This window comes from Amphiprion ocellaris, chromosome 8, assembly GCF_022539595.1.
Source record: "Amphiprion ocellaris isolate individual 3 ecotype Okinawa chromosome 8, ASM2253959v1, whole genome shotgun sequence".
Taxonomy (NCBI): domain Eukaryota; kingdom Metazoa; phylum Chordata; class Actinopteri; family Pomacentridae; genus Amphiprion; species Amphiprion ocellaris.
The window spans coordinates 36,289,632-36,307,121 of NC_072773.1; the positions used below are offsets into that span (position 1 = coordinate 36,289,632).

Consider the following 17,490-nt stretch of genomic DNA (forward strand, 5'->3'; position numbering starts at 1 on the left):
CACGCTCTCCAACTCCCACACAGGTCAGAATAAAACTGTTTACTGCCTTATGAAATACACCTACCCATAAGCTCATTATGCAACATGTATAAAACCATTCTAATGTCAGATCCTGGAGCTCTCTGGGCATTTGCTTTCTGACCTGGGACAGTGGAAACAATGTTGTTTCATGATTCATGGACATGAAGAAATATTAATTCAACCTCTTTAAACTTGAGGTAGAGAGACCTCATTGACAATGTAGTCGAGGAAGAAAGGAAAGATGCAAGAGACAATAAAAATGTTAGCAGGTTAGTAAAATAACACATTATTTCTGCAACTTGGAACCAAAGTCTACTGATGTTAGGGCCTCAAAAGTTGGTAAAATCTCCACTAAATCAGTAATTTGCTCCTGATGACATGTGGTTTCCTAATGGTGGTGTTTATTTTTAATGTTTTTGACCTGAAAATCCCACAAGAAGCTAAAAAAAAATCTCTGGCTGCTCGATTAAAAATCTAATTCCTGGATGTAAGTAAAAGCAAAATACACTATAATTTAAAATCTGACTTAAAAAAAAACAAGATTTTAATTTCTTTTATGTAGTTTAATCATATTTCAGGACATTGTTGTGTGTTTTGTATGTGACATTAAAATAAAATAAAAAAAAAACATTGTGTTAGAATTAAATAGTGGGACTCAAAGTTAAATAAACTCAGAGAATAAAGCATTAATTTGCTCCTGATGACTTATAGTTTCCTAATGCTGCACTGTTTGGTGTTTTCTGGGGTTTTTTCCCTTTAAGGCTGCTCTGGGTGGAGTTTCTGAGCTTTTATAAGCAGATGTGGAGCTGAACGTCACTGTGACACTAAATGAGTTTCTCCTCCAGGGTTGTTGACAGGAGGATGGTCCACATGGTTCAGCTCTGACTGATTCTTTACTACTAACTCTATCACATCGGAACCAAACTCTGGGCTCTACGTGCTGGTAAGACTCCCTGAAGTTTATTTATTTAGATAAATCTGGGGTCTATTTAACCGGAGCCATTAGGGATAGTGTTGTGCGAGGGAAAACTGTTAAATGGAATTTTATGTTAATATAAAGATACGGATTGTTTTTCCCAACGTTATTTTACTGAAAAAGGGTTTAAGGGAGGTAAAGATAGTTTTAAAAGTCACTTTAGATGGTTTTTATGGAGAAAATCGTGTTTAGTTGAACCGGTTCGTTAGTCTGAGGACAGCGGGACTCAGCGCTCTCACAAGCCGCTGCAGGGGCTCCGTGTTCCGGCCAGAGGAGCCGAGTCGAGGCGGGATGGTGGCTGGTGGACCAGCCGGTCTGTCCGCCGGCAGCCGCTAGAGGGCGCTGGACAGCCGGTCAGCCAGGTGGAGGAAATACCTGGAATATGAGGGAATTTTTCCTCCTTATTTCACAGAGTATTTCCCTGAATTAGATTTTTCAAAAACACGAGAATATCATTAAGATGTCAAAAAAAACAAAACAAACAAAAAAAACCCCAATTGAATAGAAAGAGTAGAATAGAATCGACATGTCTTGTGTAACAAAACATTAAACAATTTAAACTTTGAATAAGTATAAAATAGAAAATAATTGACATATCTAATGTAACATATCTTCGAATAAGTTTGACATTTTGATTTTCGAAACTTTTTATCAATAGAATTAAAATACATCATTCACAAGATTATCAGAATTTCTCAAATTTTTCCTTTTTATTTAAACGGTGAAACTACTGTTACATCTAAGTTTTATGCTGTGTGTGTGTATATATATATATATATATATATATATATATATATATATATTTAAAATTAGATGCATTTAGTGATGGAACAAGAAGTTCCAGCTTTGCTATTTTACATAGATTTGTTTGTAAAATTAGATCCATCTATCCATCCATCTATCTATCTATCTATCTATCTATCTATCTATCTATCTATCTATCTATCTATCTATCTATCTATCTATCTATCTATCTATCTATCTATCTATCTATCTATCTATAATCTGTCTATCTATAGTATATCTATCTATAATCTATAATCTATAGTCTATCTATCTATCTATCTATCTATCTATCTATCTATCTATCTATCTATCTATCTATCTATCTATAATCTGTCTATCTATAGTATATCTATCTATAATCTATAATCTATAGTCTATCTATCTATCTATCTATCTATCTATCTATCTATCTATCTATCTATCTATCTATCTATCTATCTGTCTATCTATCTATCTATCTATCTATCTGTCTATCTATCTATCTATCTTACAGTGTGGATGACCACATATTAATTCTTATGAATTAGATAAATGCAGATTGATAGCTTTATATTTTGAACTCCTTCCATCCTGAATCTAAAATGTAAATCAAATCACACAATCTGAGGAAAATGTTGATCATCGTCAGCTGTATTCAGTTTTAGTGTTAAATGTCTGGAATGTGTTGCTTAAATCATTTTAAATGTGACCTTTTTACAGACGATCACATCTGAAAGCTGCTTGAGGCTTTTAAACCAGTTTGGAAAGCTTTGAGCAGCTCCCTCTCTGAGTTTCACCCAAAACTTTGCTCTTTTGTGCTCTTTACAGAGACAACATGCAGCATAATCTCCCCAAATTTTATCACGTCTGGTTTTCTGTAATTTAAAGTGGAACTGAGTCAAAATGTCAGTCTACAGCTGATTCTCACAAGCAGCAACTCTACGCATTCCCAGACGATTTCCAGACCACAGCTCGACCACCTTTCTTTGTTTTTCTGTTGTGGACATGACCTGAATCACCTCCATTAATAAATACGGGTCGCAGAACCTAAACAGTGTTAGATGATGAATTTAGTGTACAGCTCATGAATAAAACGAGCCCAGACCAGTGAGTCACCTGTGTTTTTCCCACAGTCAGGATTTAGGTCAAGATTCCAAGATGTTTTTTTCTTCACATGGTTGTACAGAAATATGGGCAGTTAAATGTAGTCTGGAGGCCGTTCTATGAAGTCTAGTGGGCAACAAAATTAAACAATTAACATGAAAAGACAAATCAGAAGAGGTGCAACACTTTGGATTTAAATCCAGAATGCAAAAATGTAAACTATACTTATGTCACTGTTATATAGCCATAAAAAAATTTAGTACATGCCTAGCGTTTCTGAGATTTTTGCATTGTATTTTTGAATTTGAGGCCTTTTTCCTACCACAAACTGCCACACAGTTGGGTCATTCAGTGTTTATTCTATCGTTACACGTCCTGCCTTCCAGAATGACATGAAATTTGTCCTAATTGACTCAAGAATTAGCCCAAAGACCAAAAAAGATCCAAAATGACGCTAAATGATCCAAGATGACATAAAACTTGTTGGCAATGACAAGAAAATTATCCAAAATAACTCGAAAAGTTTACAAAATGACAAGAAAATGATCCATAATTACAGAAAACTAGTCCAGAATGACACGAAATTTGTCCTAAATGACTTGAAAATTATCCCAAAGCCACAAAAATGATCCAAAATGACAAGAAAAGATCCAAGCTGACATAAAACTTGTTGGAAATGACAAGAAATTGTACAAAATGACTCAAAAAATGATCCATAATTACTGAAAATTAGTCCAGAAACCAAAAATTGGTCGCTGATATGACAATATTGACATGTATGTTGTCCTGTAGGTGCAGATCCAAAAGCTTTCTTTTTTCAGAGCGTAGTACAGAAAAGGCTTGAGGTCATTTAGAAACAGTTCAGTAACAGTCATAGCTCTGTCTGCAGCACATGTAGCAGAGCAGACGGCGGTGCGGAGTCAAGATTTGTGGTATTCGTGGAAGCTAGTTTGTGAATTATGTTGCTGGAAAGTTGAGAAACGAAGGCCTCAACATTTATAGAACATATATAGAAACGATATTGAGCGGGGGACTCGATGGCAGAATTTCTTACTTCCTAAAACCAGTAAAATCCAGTAAGTTCAGGCTGTGATTTAGAACATACGGTACAGTACAGGTCTGGTTTGTCTGCCTACTATCTGTACTTTTGCAACAACTTTTGTATTTTCCGTTAGTAAGACCAACTAACGTGATTAATTTGGATTATATTTGGTTAATATGCCTCCAGTTATGCTGCAGATTCACATTCTCATCCACTGTTTAATGCAGTGGTAGACTGTACATGTATATTGTGCAAAATTTGGATCAGAGTCCTGTATTTTTCAGGCTTTAATGTAGAGTATAGACTACAGAGAGCCACCACCTAATGAACTCGTCTGTAGAGGTCCGGTCAGTGAATGTCCTGCTGCTTGGACAGAGTGATGCTGGGTTTGCCATCAGAGCTCCTGCATTGAGCCGAACAAACTGTTTCCTCCTGCTCCGGTTTGTCCTTCCAGCTGAGCCAACAACGCTCCGTCCTCCTGCCGGGGATGCCGGCATCGGGCTCATACCTCGGCCGTGTGGGCTCGTCTCCATGGCGTATCTCTGGTCCTAACCTCATGGGAGAGTTCACTCGTATTTTCGGGCTTCGCTTCTCTGTGGACTAAAGCGACACAAAGGCCCATTCATGGCTGAGTGCTTCCATTCATGCACAACTGAGTAATTGCCGGTAGAATTCCTAATTGTTCAGCGTCTTCCATCTCCGAGGCTCATGGGTGGAAATGACGCCACAGAGGGTTGTTTTAAGCACGGCATTAATATTCAAACAGACGTCACTGTTTTGTTTGTTGTGGGTTTCTCTTTGCATGCTCTGCATTGTTCTCCTCCCACTTCAATTGTTGACATGAAACAAAGCAGGACTTTGAAGAATAAGATGGCAGGGTGATAGTAAAGAGGACCTGCAGGCGTTTGTGTTTAATTCAGTGCTTACATTTCAATGTGAAATGGGACTTTTTACTGGAGTTTGCAAGTTCAGGAGGTGTTCAAGTGGGATTGTAAGTATCAAAGCTAGGGAAGGGAAAGTTTATTCACTGTTGCCATCAGAATCAGTTCTCCACACTGGAGGCTGGATAATAAATCTTCCTCTGCTCTTGGATACACCACCGGGGTAAAGAGCTGCTAACACAAACCCCTTCAGCTGTCACATAAGAGCAGATTTACCTTCACCTGACTCAGGACTGTTCGTCTGCCGGCACTGATATCAGTTGGAACCATATATGTATATACAGTCACAGAAAAAATGATCAGACCACCCTTGTTTTCTTCAATTTCTTTTTCATTTCAATGCCTGGTACAGCTAAAGGTACATTAACTGAAGAATACAATGAACACGACAACAAAATGCAGCTGATTCCATAATGCTTTATGTCCTATCTGACCTGCTTCAGCTTCATTGTATTCCAGGGTCTATAAGAGGACATTTCATGTCATCAGCAGCACATGCAAAGGTCTAGAGTGGTTTCCTGCTGACATTCAAGCTGTAGCAGAACTCAGAAGCTGTCAGCTCTCACATAACGCCTAAAACTAAAGAATTATGTGAAGCCACAAAGGCAGCCATCATGAGTGACAGGTAGCCAAAAAACTGAAGATCTCCAAGACAGCCGTTCATTCCACCAAGAAAAAATAAGCCCAACATGGTTCTACCAAACTGCTAGCTGGTCAGGAAACGTCTTTCTACCCACCAGATGACTGTCACTCATCCGTTCCTGTGTCTGATATCTAGCCTCCCTTGGAAAATATCAGATATCAGCTCTGAAATCAAACTCTTATCAGCTATTTTTGTTGTTATCATTGTATTTGTCCAAACAAATGTTCCTTTAGTGGTACCAGGCATTAAAATGAACAAGAAATTAAAGAAACCAAGGGTGGTCTGATCATTTTTTTACATGACTGTAGATGTAGAACGGTGAGCATCTGAACCAGGCAACATGGCTGCTGTGGTTGGTGTCTTTTTTCTTTTATATCTTCCTTTTAGTGCTTGTTCGATATTTAAACTGAATGTACAGCTTTGTCTGACAGTACAAACTCACTTTTTTGGTCACAAGCTGCCTAATACGATCGCTTTAAATCATTTTGACACTAAGGCATTTCCCTCTCAGCTGCTGTGTGGTGGATTGAAATGAACCGTTCCTCCTACATTAATAAGCCAAACTAGATTTGGACCCACAGCCTGATCTGAATCAAGTGGAATATTCCTTGAAGCGTGTGCTGGTGCGTGTCGGTCAGCATCACAGGAATGCTGGTACAATCAGCCCCTGTTGTGAGGGCGGATACTGCAGGGCTTGACGGTCACGGGGAGGAAGGAGGGCGAGCAGCGCCGTCGGCCTCCCGCATCTGACCCAGAGGTTGTGTAACAGCCGTCCCATCAGACAGATGCCTTTAAAGTGGAACCACAAAGAGATGCAGACTGGAGGCTTTCACTGGGCCGCTTTTTGTTGTGTCGGGCGTTTCCTGCAGGAACAATGCAGCGTATCACAGACGTGTTTTCTAGTTTAGTGTGTCTGGTAAAAATCTGTCATACGTGACTCTCATGAGGCGCTTTTCATTTGCTTAGTTGGACTTTTTTGCAAAGTGAACTCTTGCACAATGAGTAGAATATCAGTAGGTGTGTAATTTTAGAGATGTCCTGGTACATTGTACAGTTAATCAACTCTGCTGGGCTGTAATAAGTGTTTTTGCATTTACCCAGCTCTTTAACACTATATGTACAGTATATACACAAAACTACTCATCTTAGTCCAGGTTCCACATTCAGTCCAGTTTGATCTCCAGTGGACCGGACCAATAAAACCACAGCATAATAACCTAGAAATAACCACAAATCCACATTTTTCCTTTGTTTTAGTGCAACAAAATACATCCTGAAAATGTTCACATTTAAGGAATTATCTTTTTAGAAAACATCATGAACAACCGGAAATTTATGAAGAAAGATAAATCAAAATTTCAGCAACATTCAGCCTCAGTTTATCATTTCCACATTACAACTTCCAGATCACAGAGTGACTACAAAGGAACACATCTAGTCACAGCTATCTGGAACTGAACCAGAGGATTTTACTTTAAAAAGACAAAAAACAACAAAAACAAGACAAAATATTACAAAAACGAGACACAAAACAAGAGAGAAACAAAATTACAAAAAATGAGAGAAACGACACAAAACAAAACAAAAAGAGACAAAAAATTTGACAAAAAAGTTACACAATGACAAAAAATGGACTAACGACAAAAACGAGACAAAAAAGACAGAACGATACACAAGATAATGAATAAAGCAAAACACAAAATGACAAAAATTAGACAAAAAAACACAAGCGAGACAAAAAGGAAACACAAAATGACAAAAACGTGAAACAAAATTTCAAAAACCAGAGACAAAACAAAAGTCAGACAAAAAAAGACAAATACATATAGACATTTCTTTTTTCCACCAAAAAATGTTCACAGATTTCCCAAAAATGTTGAAAATGTGGACATCAGAAGTTTCACTGTGAAAATATATTTTTCCACATTTTCAAACTCTAAAACGAGTCAATTTTGACCCGCAGGACAACATAAGGGTTAACATATTGACCTTTCTTCACTTTTTATATAACGTGGAATTACGTGTATTTATATATATATAATATATGTATTTGTGGAAATGTTTTATACACTATATTTGTGCGTGCTTCTCTCCCTACTCCTTCAATTTGTTCTGTATTATTGCCTATTATATTCACACAAAACTATAAATGAAAATTAAAGCAGGAAATGTTTTCTCCCTAAAACATCCCATTTAATATATTTAGCTTTGTGTGTTTTTCTATAATTCCATACGTTTCTATGTACAGTAGATGAATCTATCGGTGATATATGCAGCATATTTTTCTTCCTCATGTTTGTTCTTTATCGCTGCCTGACCTCTGACCGGCCTCTCAGGATGAGAACGTGCAGCTGTGTGAGCTGGACGGGGTTTTTTGTTCCACATGTTCGTTGTTCATTCGCCTTGTTTACGAGCTGACAGAGGTGCAACCTGCACTAATGAACCCAGTGACGTAATACAGACGCCAGATGTTCCAGACAATCTGTGCGTTTTGTCTCTAACGAGATGCAAATGTTGCAGATGTCCAGGTGGATCGACTAACGCTCCATTTTCTGCGTCTCTCCAGCAGATCGCCGTCGGCTAGAATGACGCTGCGATGGGTTTGATGGAGCTGACTCGTGTTGGAGCTTTGGATCGATACCAAACGGACCTTCGGGAGTTTTAGAAATGTAAATTCTGCCACAACATGGCTGGGAGTCAGAATAACTACTGGGGACAGCATGAGCTGAGCAGGTACACGAACACAGCGATTAATACCAGAAGAAACACAAAGCAGACATAAAATTATACACAGTGCGATGATAAAAACCAGGGCTGTAAAACTCATTTTAGTTCAGGTTCCACATCCAACTCAATCTGATCTCAAGTGGGCTGGATGTTGGACACCTCTGATATACTGTGATCATAAAATCCAGTTTTGACACAGAACTAATTATTTTTATTATCTGTAAACAAAAGATGAACAAATAAAAAGTCAACAAGTTCAGTGTCTCACGTCTGCATCCAATAATACATTTATTGGATGTTACACAAGATAAACACCTGAAGCTGCTTAAAGAGGATCTGACTCCAGTTAATCCTCTAACCCAGGGGTGTCCAACGTGAGGCCCGTGGGCCAAAAGCGGCCCTCCAGAGGGTCCAATCCGGCCCTCAAAGTGTAATAATTCCAGAGAAGACATTAACTGCAGATTGTAAATTAGTAAAACTATAAATATAATAATTTCTAGACCATGACAAGTTGTTTTGATCAGAAAGTAAAATACTAGATTGTTCATTGTTCTTTTGTCATTTTGTGTCTCATTTTTGTCATATTTTGTCTTGTTTTGTTGTTTTTTTGTCATTTGTTTCTTATTTTATTGTCGTTTTGTAATTTTTTGTCTTTTTTTATTTGTTTTATGTCGTTTGTCTCAAATTTGTAAAACTCTAAATTTAGTATAGTTCTACACCAGGAGTCACCAACCTTTTTGAACCCAAGAGCAACTTCAAGGGTACTGAGTAGTACGAAGGGCACCTTGTTTGATACAAACTTCCTCAATAGCAAACTTGCGCCATCATCTTTAAACAATAATAACAATAATGAAAATAATATGTAAAAAGACTGTCTGATCACATGTATGTTAATTATTCCTTACAATAATTAACAACGATTTCCACAACAATGACGGTAGGAAACACACACACATATATATGGAAATCTGTTCTAATATTTAAAAGTCAGAGGTATCCCATCTCTGAAACTTTGGTAAATATCTTTCTTGGCAGTTTTGTATGAATCAGCATATTTGCAGCATTTTGTTCAAAATCACACCAGTTACATTTCTGTGCAAACTGTCACTTCTAACATTTTTAGGAAATCATTAACCGTCATCAAATCATGCTTCATTTGTGCATACTACCTTTTTAACATTTTTGAACAATTCATGAACTCTGTGCCATGTTTGTACAAATTATTAGTTATTTAAGAAAAAAAATCAACTCTTTCACATTTTGAAATGAATCCTATCACATTAGTATTAATCACCAGTATTTTTCACCAGCATTGCAACATTTTTAACAAATCATAACATGTTTTCAACAAATTATTTTTCACATATTGTGTAATGGCACGGTGTTTTGAATGACAACATGTTACCTCTTTCTTTGTCTGTAAATGTGTGTTAGTGGGAAGCCTGGCATTGCAGAGCTTATCATGTCTTACCTTTACCTTGCAGCTCACAGTTCAGATGGTTCAGTTTCCCAGTGATGTCTGTTAAAAATGCAAGGGCAAGAATCCACTCAGTGTCCTCAAGCAGCAAGGTGTCTTCCCCTTTGGATTGCAGGAACTCTTTGATTTCGGCCAACAGTGACTAAAAAAACGCTGCAAAACTGTTCCCCTGCTGATCCATGGGGTTTCTGTGTGTAGTAACAGGTCACCATGTTCAGCTAACAGCTCCTCCAGCTGCACCTTCAATGTCCTGGTTGTCTGGCTTTGGAGCCATTTATGATCTTCACGACACGAGTCATCACATGATCAAATCCGGCCACTTTTGTACATACATATGTCCTGCTGGTGAATGATGCAGTGGTAATGTAGGAATGTTGGGAAGTCTGGATCACCTTTGCATCGTACAATGAAGCCTGCATGGCGACCCGTCATGAAGGAGCCCCATCTGTCGTCACTGAAACAAGCTTTTCTAATGGTACATTTTTCTCCACAAAGAAACTTTTCGCCGCGTTGTAGATGCCAAAGCTGCCTTTAAGTCCTGGATTTTTCCTGTCCGTAGTGCACATCCAGTCTATGTCCGCTAGCAGGTGGCTAGTTAGCGTGGAAGCTTTGTAGCGGCTAAAGTAGCGTCTCTCCACGTTGTGCCGCTTTGCCGACGCAATAGTCGCCCCGCAAATAGGACGCATACATTTATCTTTCATTGTCGTGAAAAAGAACTCTTCCTCCCAGTCATCGTGAAAATAGTGTTTCCTCGTTCACTTCTCTGTCATGTTCTGGGGGTAAAAACCACACCTAGCTTCCCGAAGTGTCTGCATCCGGACGCTTCAGCAGAGTGACGTGGTAGTTTGACATGCGCAGTGAACTTTGACTCGGACAAGGTCAAAGTTCATTTACACCGAAGACGTTGTAGTTTAAAAAAAAAAAAAAAATTATAATAAATGTTGTAATTTAAAATTTTTCAATTCAATTTGCATTAATGTAAGTATTTCCGATTAAAAAATAACAGCAACTATAATTTTTTATAATTTTTTGTAAGGAATTTCATGGTGACTAGTGTTATTTTTAGGAGGTGTTGGGGGCAACTCACGTGGTCTCTGCGGGCAACCAGGCGCCAGCGGGCACAGTGTTGGCTACCACTGTTCTACACCATGACATGTTGTTTTGATCGTAAAGTCTCATTTTTGTAATATTTTGTCTTGTTTATGTTGTTTTTTTTCTGACTTTTGTCATTTGTCTCATTTAATGTCATTTTGTATCTCATTTTTATAATATTTTGTCTTGTTTTTTTTGTCTGACTTTTGTCATTTTGATCATAAAGTAAAATCCTATATGGTTCAGTTCCAGATATCTGTGACTAAATGTTGTGTTCCTTTGTAGACACTCTATGATAGGTTATTATGCTGTGGTTTTACTGGTCTGGTCCACTGAAGATCAAATTGGTCTGAATGTGGAATCTGAACTGGAATGAGTTTGATACCCCTGCTCTAATAGTTTCCATGTGAATCCGTAATGTCTTTTTGTTGATTTTCTTTAAATAGCACCAAAACCACCAAACACACACATTAAGAACACGATTTAGACCAAACATCCAGTCCCTCGCAGTGCTGTTGCATAATGTGAAAGGAGACCAGAACATATATTCTGTTAAAGTGCTTGTCCTGCTTGTTTTTTCCACACATAATGACTGACTTATGACAGGTTATGTGCAGGAATGATTTACACACATGTTCAGCTCTCTATGGATTTCTCAACTCTCTCTCTGTTGCTGTTGTTTGGCAGAGTTTGCTTTGGTCTGAGTGCTGACATGGATCACAACCTGAAGGAGCTTCAACAGCAGCAGATGGCCAAACAATTTAACTGTGAGTCTCTTTATCTAGATTCATTTTACATAGATGCTGTTATAGGGGCATTTTATCACAGAGGAAAGCTACAATTTAAATCCTGTTTCCAACTAGAATCAGCTTGGGAATAAATAAACGGTTTGGAAGCAGAGTGGTCTGACTCATTTTCTGTAGTTTTTGAGAAAATGGGTTCAGTTTTGTGTTTTCCAGAATGTTCTAACATATTTTAACACATTCTGCAAGTTTTCAGTCATTCTGGATCATTTTTAATCAGAGATAAATTCTGACTGATTTTGGATCGTTTTCCAGTCATTTTAGAATATTTTCATGTCATTCTGAAGACATTTTCATCATTTTAGATCATTTTTGGAAAATTCTCTGTAATTCTGGCTAATTTTTAAGTCATTTAACACAATTAACACATCATGCCTCATTTTATTGTGACACTCCATTGGATGCATTCTCAGATGTAAACATTGTCTGTGCAAAATAAGACAATTACTTCAACTGAAGTTATGGAAAAAATGCCATATTTATGCCATTTTAAAAAAAATTTGTCTCAAACAACAGTTCACACTCTCCTTCTCTCTATGAGTAAATGGCGGCAAAATCCAGGCATTGTTTTATCGGTTTTCATGATAGGCAAAGAAACGACAAAGATATTGACAGATATTACATTTTTATGCCGATGTCGGGCATCCCTACTGACAATAGTTTGGATTTTTTGTGAATCTGACAGAATTTGAGATCATATTTTAAAAGAACATTCTTAAATTCATTTGTAATTAGAGCTTCACTTCATATTTTTCTTAACGTTTATTTGATTTAAACCCAAAAAAGGAACCAAACACACACAAAGAACACGTCGCTACACAACGTAAAAGAAAAACAGAACAGATATTCTATTAAACACTTGTCATGCTGGTTGTTTACATCTAATCTAGGACTCCTAACAGGATGAGTATGGATGCTTCATGAATTTGAGATCACATTTTAAAGGATCATTCTTATATTTATCTGTAATTATAGCTTCAGTACACATTTTTAATCAAACTTAAACCGCACAAAACCCAAAAACGGAACCAAATGCACACAAAGAACATATATTCTGTTAAAGCACGAGTTATACTTGTTATTTCACATATAATTACTGACGTGACAGGAGATATATGATACTAGTTTGGATGCTTTGATGAATTTGAGATCATATTTTAAAGGAACATTGTTAATATTTATCTTCGCCCGAGTCAGCTGGGATAGGCTCCAGCCCCCCCCGCGACCCTAGTGAGGATTAAGCGGTGTATAGATAATGGATGGATGGATGTTAATATTTATCTGTGATTATAGCTTTAGTTTGCATTTTTGACTTTTTTATTTGTTGTGAAACGTTCGACAACTTGTTTAAATCATTAATTACATGCGTATGTGATTGGAATCCATAATTTTTTTTTAAATTTATGTAGATTTTTACTAAAATAGCACTAAAATCTCAAAAAGGAAACAAAGAATTTGCTGTTAAATAATGCAAAAGGACTGACTTATTACAGGATGTGTTTAGTACTCATGATAGTTTGGATGCTTTATAAATTTGATAGAATATTTTAATAGAACATTTATAACATTTATCGTTAATTATCACAGAAATCTTTGCAGTTTTGATACTACTTTTCATTTGCTGTGAAACTTTTATAAATGATTTCTCTTTAGGACAATAATATCCCTGTGTTAAACCTACTTTAAACCCCATTCTGCTGCTGAATCAGTGTGTAGACGGAGTGTAAGTGAGTTTGTCGTCACAGAACAGAGTTGTGTATCTAAGGAAGGACAGCGTGGTGAACCGGGAGGGAAGCTATCACTCTCCGGTCACCAGCTGTTCCTGCAGTCTGGGGCACGTCGGATGTTTCCACAGGGAAGGTTATGGGAAGCTGGGTTAAGATTATGCGCCTGGCCTGCAGATAATGGTGATTCCTGCGTTAATCAGGGTGTTGTGGCTGATGTTTGACGAAGAGGGTGATAGGTTAAGCGGTTGTTTTCCACATGTTTTCACTCCTGTTTCCTGCGTCGTATCTCCAGCAGCTCAGGGGTTTTTGTTAGGAGATTGGACAGCCTACTCCCTCCTGCATCACACTCAAGTTTAGCTTTTTTTTCATCATTGCAAGTTGTTTTCCATGTTTCTTCCTGTGAGATTCGCCTCTGCACTGAGGGAAACAACAACGATAGCAAATTTCTGAAGAGAAACAAATTCAATTTCAGCAACATTAGCTTCAGCTTATCATTTCCACATTACAACTTCCAGATCACAGTGTCTACAAAGGAACACAACATTTAGTCACAACTATCTGGAACTGAACCATCGAGGATTTTACTTTATGATCAAAGCAACAAAAGAAGACAAAAATAAGACAAAAACAAGACAAAATATTACAAAAACGAGACATAAAATGACAAAAACGAGACACAAAATGACAAAAAATGAGACAAACGAAACAAAACAAAACAAAAAGAAAAAAATAGACAAACGTGTTACAAAGTGACAAAAAAGACACAAAATGACAAAAATGTGTAAAAAATGACAAAAGCAGAAAACAAAATGACAAAAAAGGCAAACAACACAAGCGAGACAAAAAAACCACAAAACGCTAAAAACGATACACAAAATGAGTAAAGCGAAACACAAAATGACAAAAACAAGACAAAAAACACAAGCAAGACAAAAAGGAAACACAAAATGACAAAAACAAGACAAAAAACACAAGTGAGACAAAAAAGGAAACGCAAAACTACAAAAGTGAGAACATTGTGTAACGAAGAAGTGATTTCTGAGCGTAAAGGAAGGATTTATGATCTTTAACGTGATTTTTTTCTCTCTTCCCCAGCCAACATCTCCCTCTTCCTAACCTCTGATAACTTACTGCTGCACCATGAAGGAGACCAGGTGGTTCCTTCCTCCCAGAGACGAGCAGCGTTCGGCAGCCACCACAGAGAATCCAAACCCCTCCCGCCTCTGCCCGACCCGGAGGAGCTGATGTTGGATGAAGCAGCTGATAGTGAAGTGGAGTTCTTCACCAGTGACCGACGGCGCCTTCTGCCCAAAAGCTGCCCGAAGCCGGTGTGCAGAGGCAGCAGCAGCAGAGACTGTGGACAGGTGAACTACGCCTACCAGGAGAGTTCACTGCATGCCAGTGGAGCTGGGATTGCTTTCTCTTGGCCCAGCAGAGAGGAGGCAGCTAGAAGAGGCCGGTTTGGAGCAAATAACTGGCTCCAGAGAGACGACAACCAGCATGAGGCATCAGCAAATGGGAAACCATCCAGAGACAGATTCTCTTGCTCAGACATCTTCCCTGCTGACAAACCCCTAGTCCCTCCTCGCATCCCCATCCCGCCCAAACCCACCGCTTTCTCAAAGACCAGCGACGATGACAAGCCTCCCAAAATCCCTCCGAGGGTCCCGCTGGTCCCGCCCTGCCCGCCGCGCAGCCCCAGCCCCAAATGTCTTCCCATCTACATCAACGGAGTGATGCCCGCCACTCAGAGCTTCGCTGCAAACCCGGAGTACGTGAGCAAGGCCTTACAGAGACAGCAGAGCGAACGGACGCAGCCTCCGGCCCAGTTTTCCCCCTGCATCGTCCCCATTCTGAAGGATGGCAGACAGGCCAGCGCCACGCACTACATCCTGCTGCCGCCAGGCCGACCGCCTCACCCCGACAGACGGGAGAGACTCATGAGCGAACCGATCAAGACGGGACACGGCGGCACCTGGCAGAAGAGATAGAAACCCTCTGGAAGTACAGAACTGTGACTCACATCACTAATAACCTCGTGGTTTAATGTCATATTGACTGATATTTTGTCACGCAGCTGCACTGGGAGGTTTGTTTTTCTGTTTTTGACTGAACATTTTACCGGTCAGTATTTTAGACTTCAACCCACAACACATGATAATATGCAGTATTTTCACTAATAGTGGAGAAATATTGACCTCCTGTAACCGTGTTTAACTTTGGTTCAGCGAGATACAAACACAGGGAAAATGTATCATCACTAAAGGCGCTTTTCCACTAGCACCTACTCGGCTCGGCTAGACTCGATTTAGGTCGTTTTCCATTACGATTGAGGACCACCTCATCGTGGGTGGAATCATCATAGCACGGCGGCCCTTAACCTGATTTGTGTGCGACACAAACGCAACACAACAATGGAGGACATGGAGGCAATGATATACCTGCTGCTCAGTCATATTCAAATTTTGCCAAGTTCCGTGCAGAGCAATGCACACCGGTCCATCTACGTTCCAACCCTCACTATGGTCATGAGCTCTGGGTAGTGACTGAAAGAACAAAATCGTGGATACAAGCGGCAGAAATGAGCTTCCTCCTTAGGGTGGCTGGGTTCAGCCTTAGAGATAGGGTGAGAAGTTCAGACATCTGAAGGGAGATCGGAGTAGAGCTGCTGATCCTTCACCTCTAAAGGAACTAGTTGAGGTGATCTGGACATCTGATTCAGATCCTCCAGGGAAACTTCCTTTGGAGGTTTTCCGAACACGTCCACCTGGGAGAAGACCTCGGGGTAGAACCACAACCTGCTGGAGGGATTATATATCTCATCTGGCCTGGGAACGCCTTGGGATCCCCCAGGAAGAGCTGGAAAGTGTTGCTGGGAGGAGGGACGTCTGGAATGACCTGCTTCATCCGCTGCCTCCACGAGCCAACCCCAGACAAGAGGAAGAAAATGGATGGATGGCAATGTGCGCTGTCGTCAGTTTTTTTTTTTTTTTTTTTTTAAATACCGGGTTTGGTTTTTGTGAAGGATTCACTCTCGTGTGTCGTCACTCCCTGTCCAATCAGTGGCCTGCACTCTGTAGACGTCACGTTATCAGCTCGCTTTAAAACCCCGGCCAAGTAGGTACTAAAATAGTAGCTGGTACCAGGTCCTACGTCCTAATGGAAAACCTCACAACCCGAGACAAGTTGAGCAGAGTAGGTCCTAGTGGAAAAGCGCCATAATTTGTTTGTCTGACAGCCGGATGCTCACATCACCACCACCAGCCTGAGCTCATATTTTACTGTTCGTCTTACAAGAGAGTGAATAATTACAATGGTACGAGCTGGGCTTGTATCAAACTGTTTATTACACGTGTGTCATTTCTATGACAATGCTGCTTGAAAAGTTTAATGTATTGATGGATTTAATGTTTTGCTAAATCATTCTCACTGACAGATATGACCAAATTAGAAACCTACAGTGACGTCAGACGCTTCACCTGATAAAGCTCAGGTTTTATCAGATGGATTCTGCGGTGCTCTGCAGGTTTTTAAAAATAATTTCACTTACATCAAACATATCAGTCTAGATCAGGGGTGTCAAACTCATTTTAGTCCAGGTTCCACATTCAGCCCAATTTGATCTCCAGTGGTTGTTGGACACCCCTGGTCTAGATTCTACATGGAAAACACCCTCTGTTTTCATTTTATTCCATTTATTTAAAGGTACGTCGTCAAAAAGGATCAAAATTTGAAACTTGACTAAAACCTGCATTTGAGTGTTTTCATGAAGAACACGCTGAAGGTTTTACGCTGATTTAGTTTTAATTGAGGACTTTTATATTTAAACAGGAACTTTTAATCATAATTGAAAATTGTTTTAATTATGTTTGTGAATTTAGCTCTAATACGGTCAAACGGAGGACAGACGGGACGTCTTCGGGCGTCTTGTTACGTTTACACTGTTGAGGTGCAGGCCCACTTTCACCACTTTGTTACGGCCACCTGTTGGAAGTTCTCATGAAGGTTCTGTATCAGATTTGGCCCGAATGAAAGGCTGTTTATCATGTGTCAAACATAAATCACAGTAAAATTGTTTTTAATCTATTTATAGAAATAAATAACTTATTCATTCTACAACTGACTCTTTGTCCTTTTTGCATGAGAAACCATGATTAAAGTTGACCAAGTCC

General features: G+C 39.1%; 1 protein-coding gene across 3 annotated transcripts; it reads left to right on the forward strand.

The window, feature by feature from the left end:
* Window positions 1–840: 840 nt before the first annotated feature.
* Window positions 841–17,437, forward strand: LOC111568952 (ERBB receptor feedback inhibitor 1). Of its 3 annotated transcripts, none has more exons than XM_023270849.3 (4): window positions 850–964; window positions 8,059–8,225; window positions 11,476–11,555; window positions 14,414–17,437. In XM_023270849.3, exons 2-4 carry the CDS (start codon window positions 8,179–8,181, stop codon window positions 15,307–15,309), a joined length of 1,023 nt encoding a protein of 340 aa, XP_023126617.2. In that variant the 5' UTR covers window positions 850–964; window positions 8,059–8,178; the 3' UTR covers window positions 15,310–17,437. The 3 variants fall into 3 exon arrangements, with proteins under 3 accessions (XP_023126619.2, XP_023126617.2, XP_023126618.2); XM_023270850.3 differs by having other exon boundaries at window positions 851–964; window positions 8,062–8,225; XM_023270851.3 differs by lacking the exon at window positions 8,059–8,225 and having other exon boundaries at window positions 841–964.
* Window positions 17,438–17,490: the final 53 nt, after the last annotated feature.

Excerpts from the sequence above, each read along its gene's own strand:
- LOC111568952 (XM_023270849.3), top strand. The coding sequence starts at position 8,179 with ATGGCTGGGAGTCAGAATAACTACTGGGGACAGCATGAGCTGAGCAG. Across the intron at positions 8,226-11,475 it reads GGACAGCATGAGCTGAGCAG|AGTTTGCTTTGGTCTGAGTG; the intron begins GTACACGAACAC and ends GTTGTTTGGCAG. Across the intron at positions 11,556-14,413 it reads GATGGCCAAACAATTTAACT|CCAACATCTCCCTCTTCCTA; the intron begins GTGAGTCTCTTT and ends TCTCTTCCCCAG.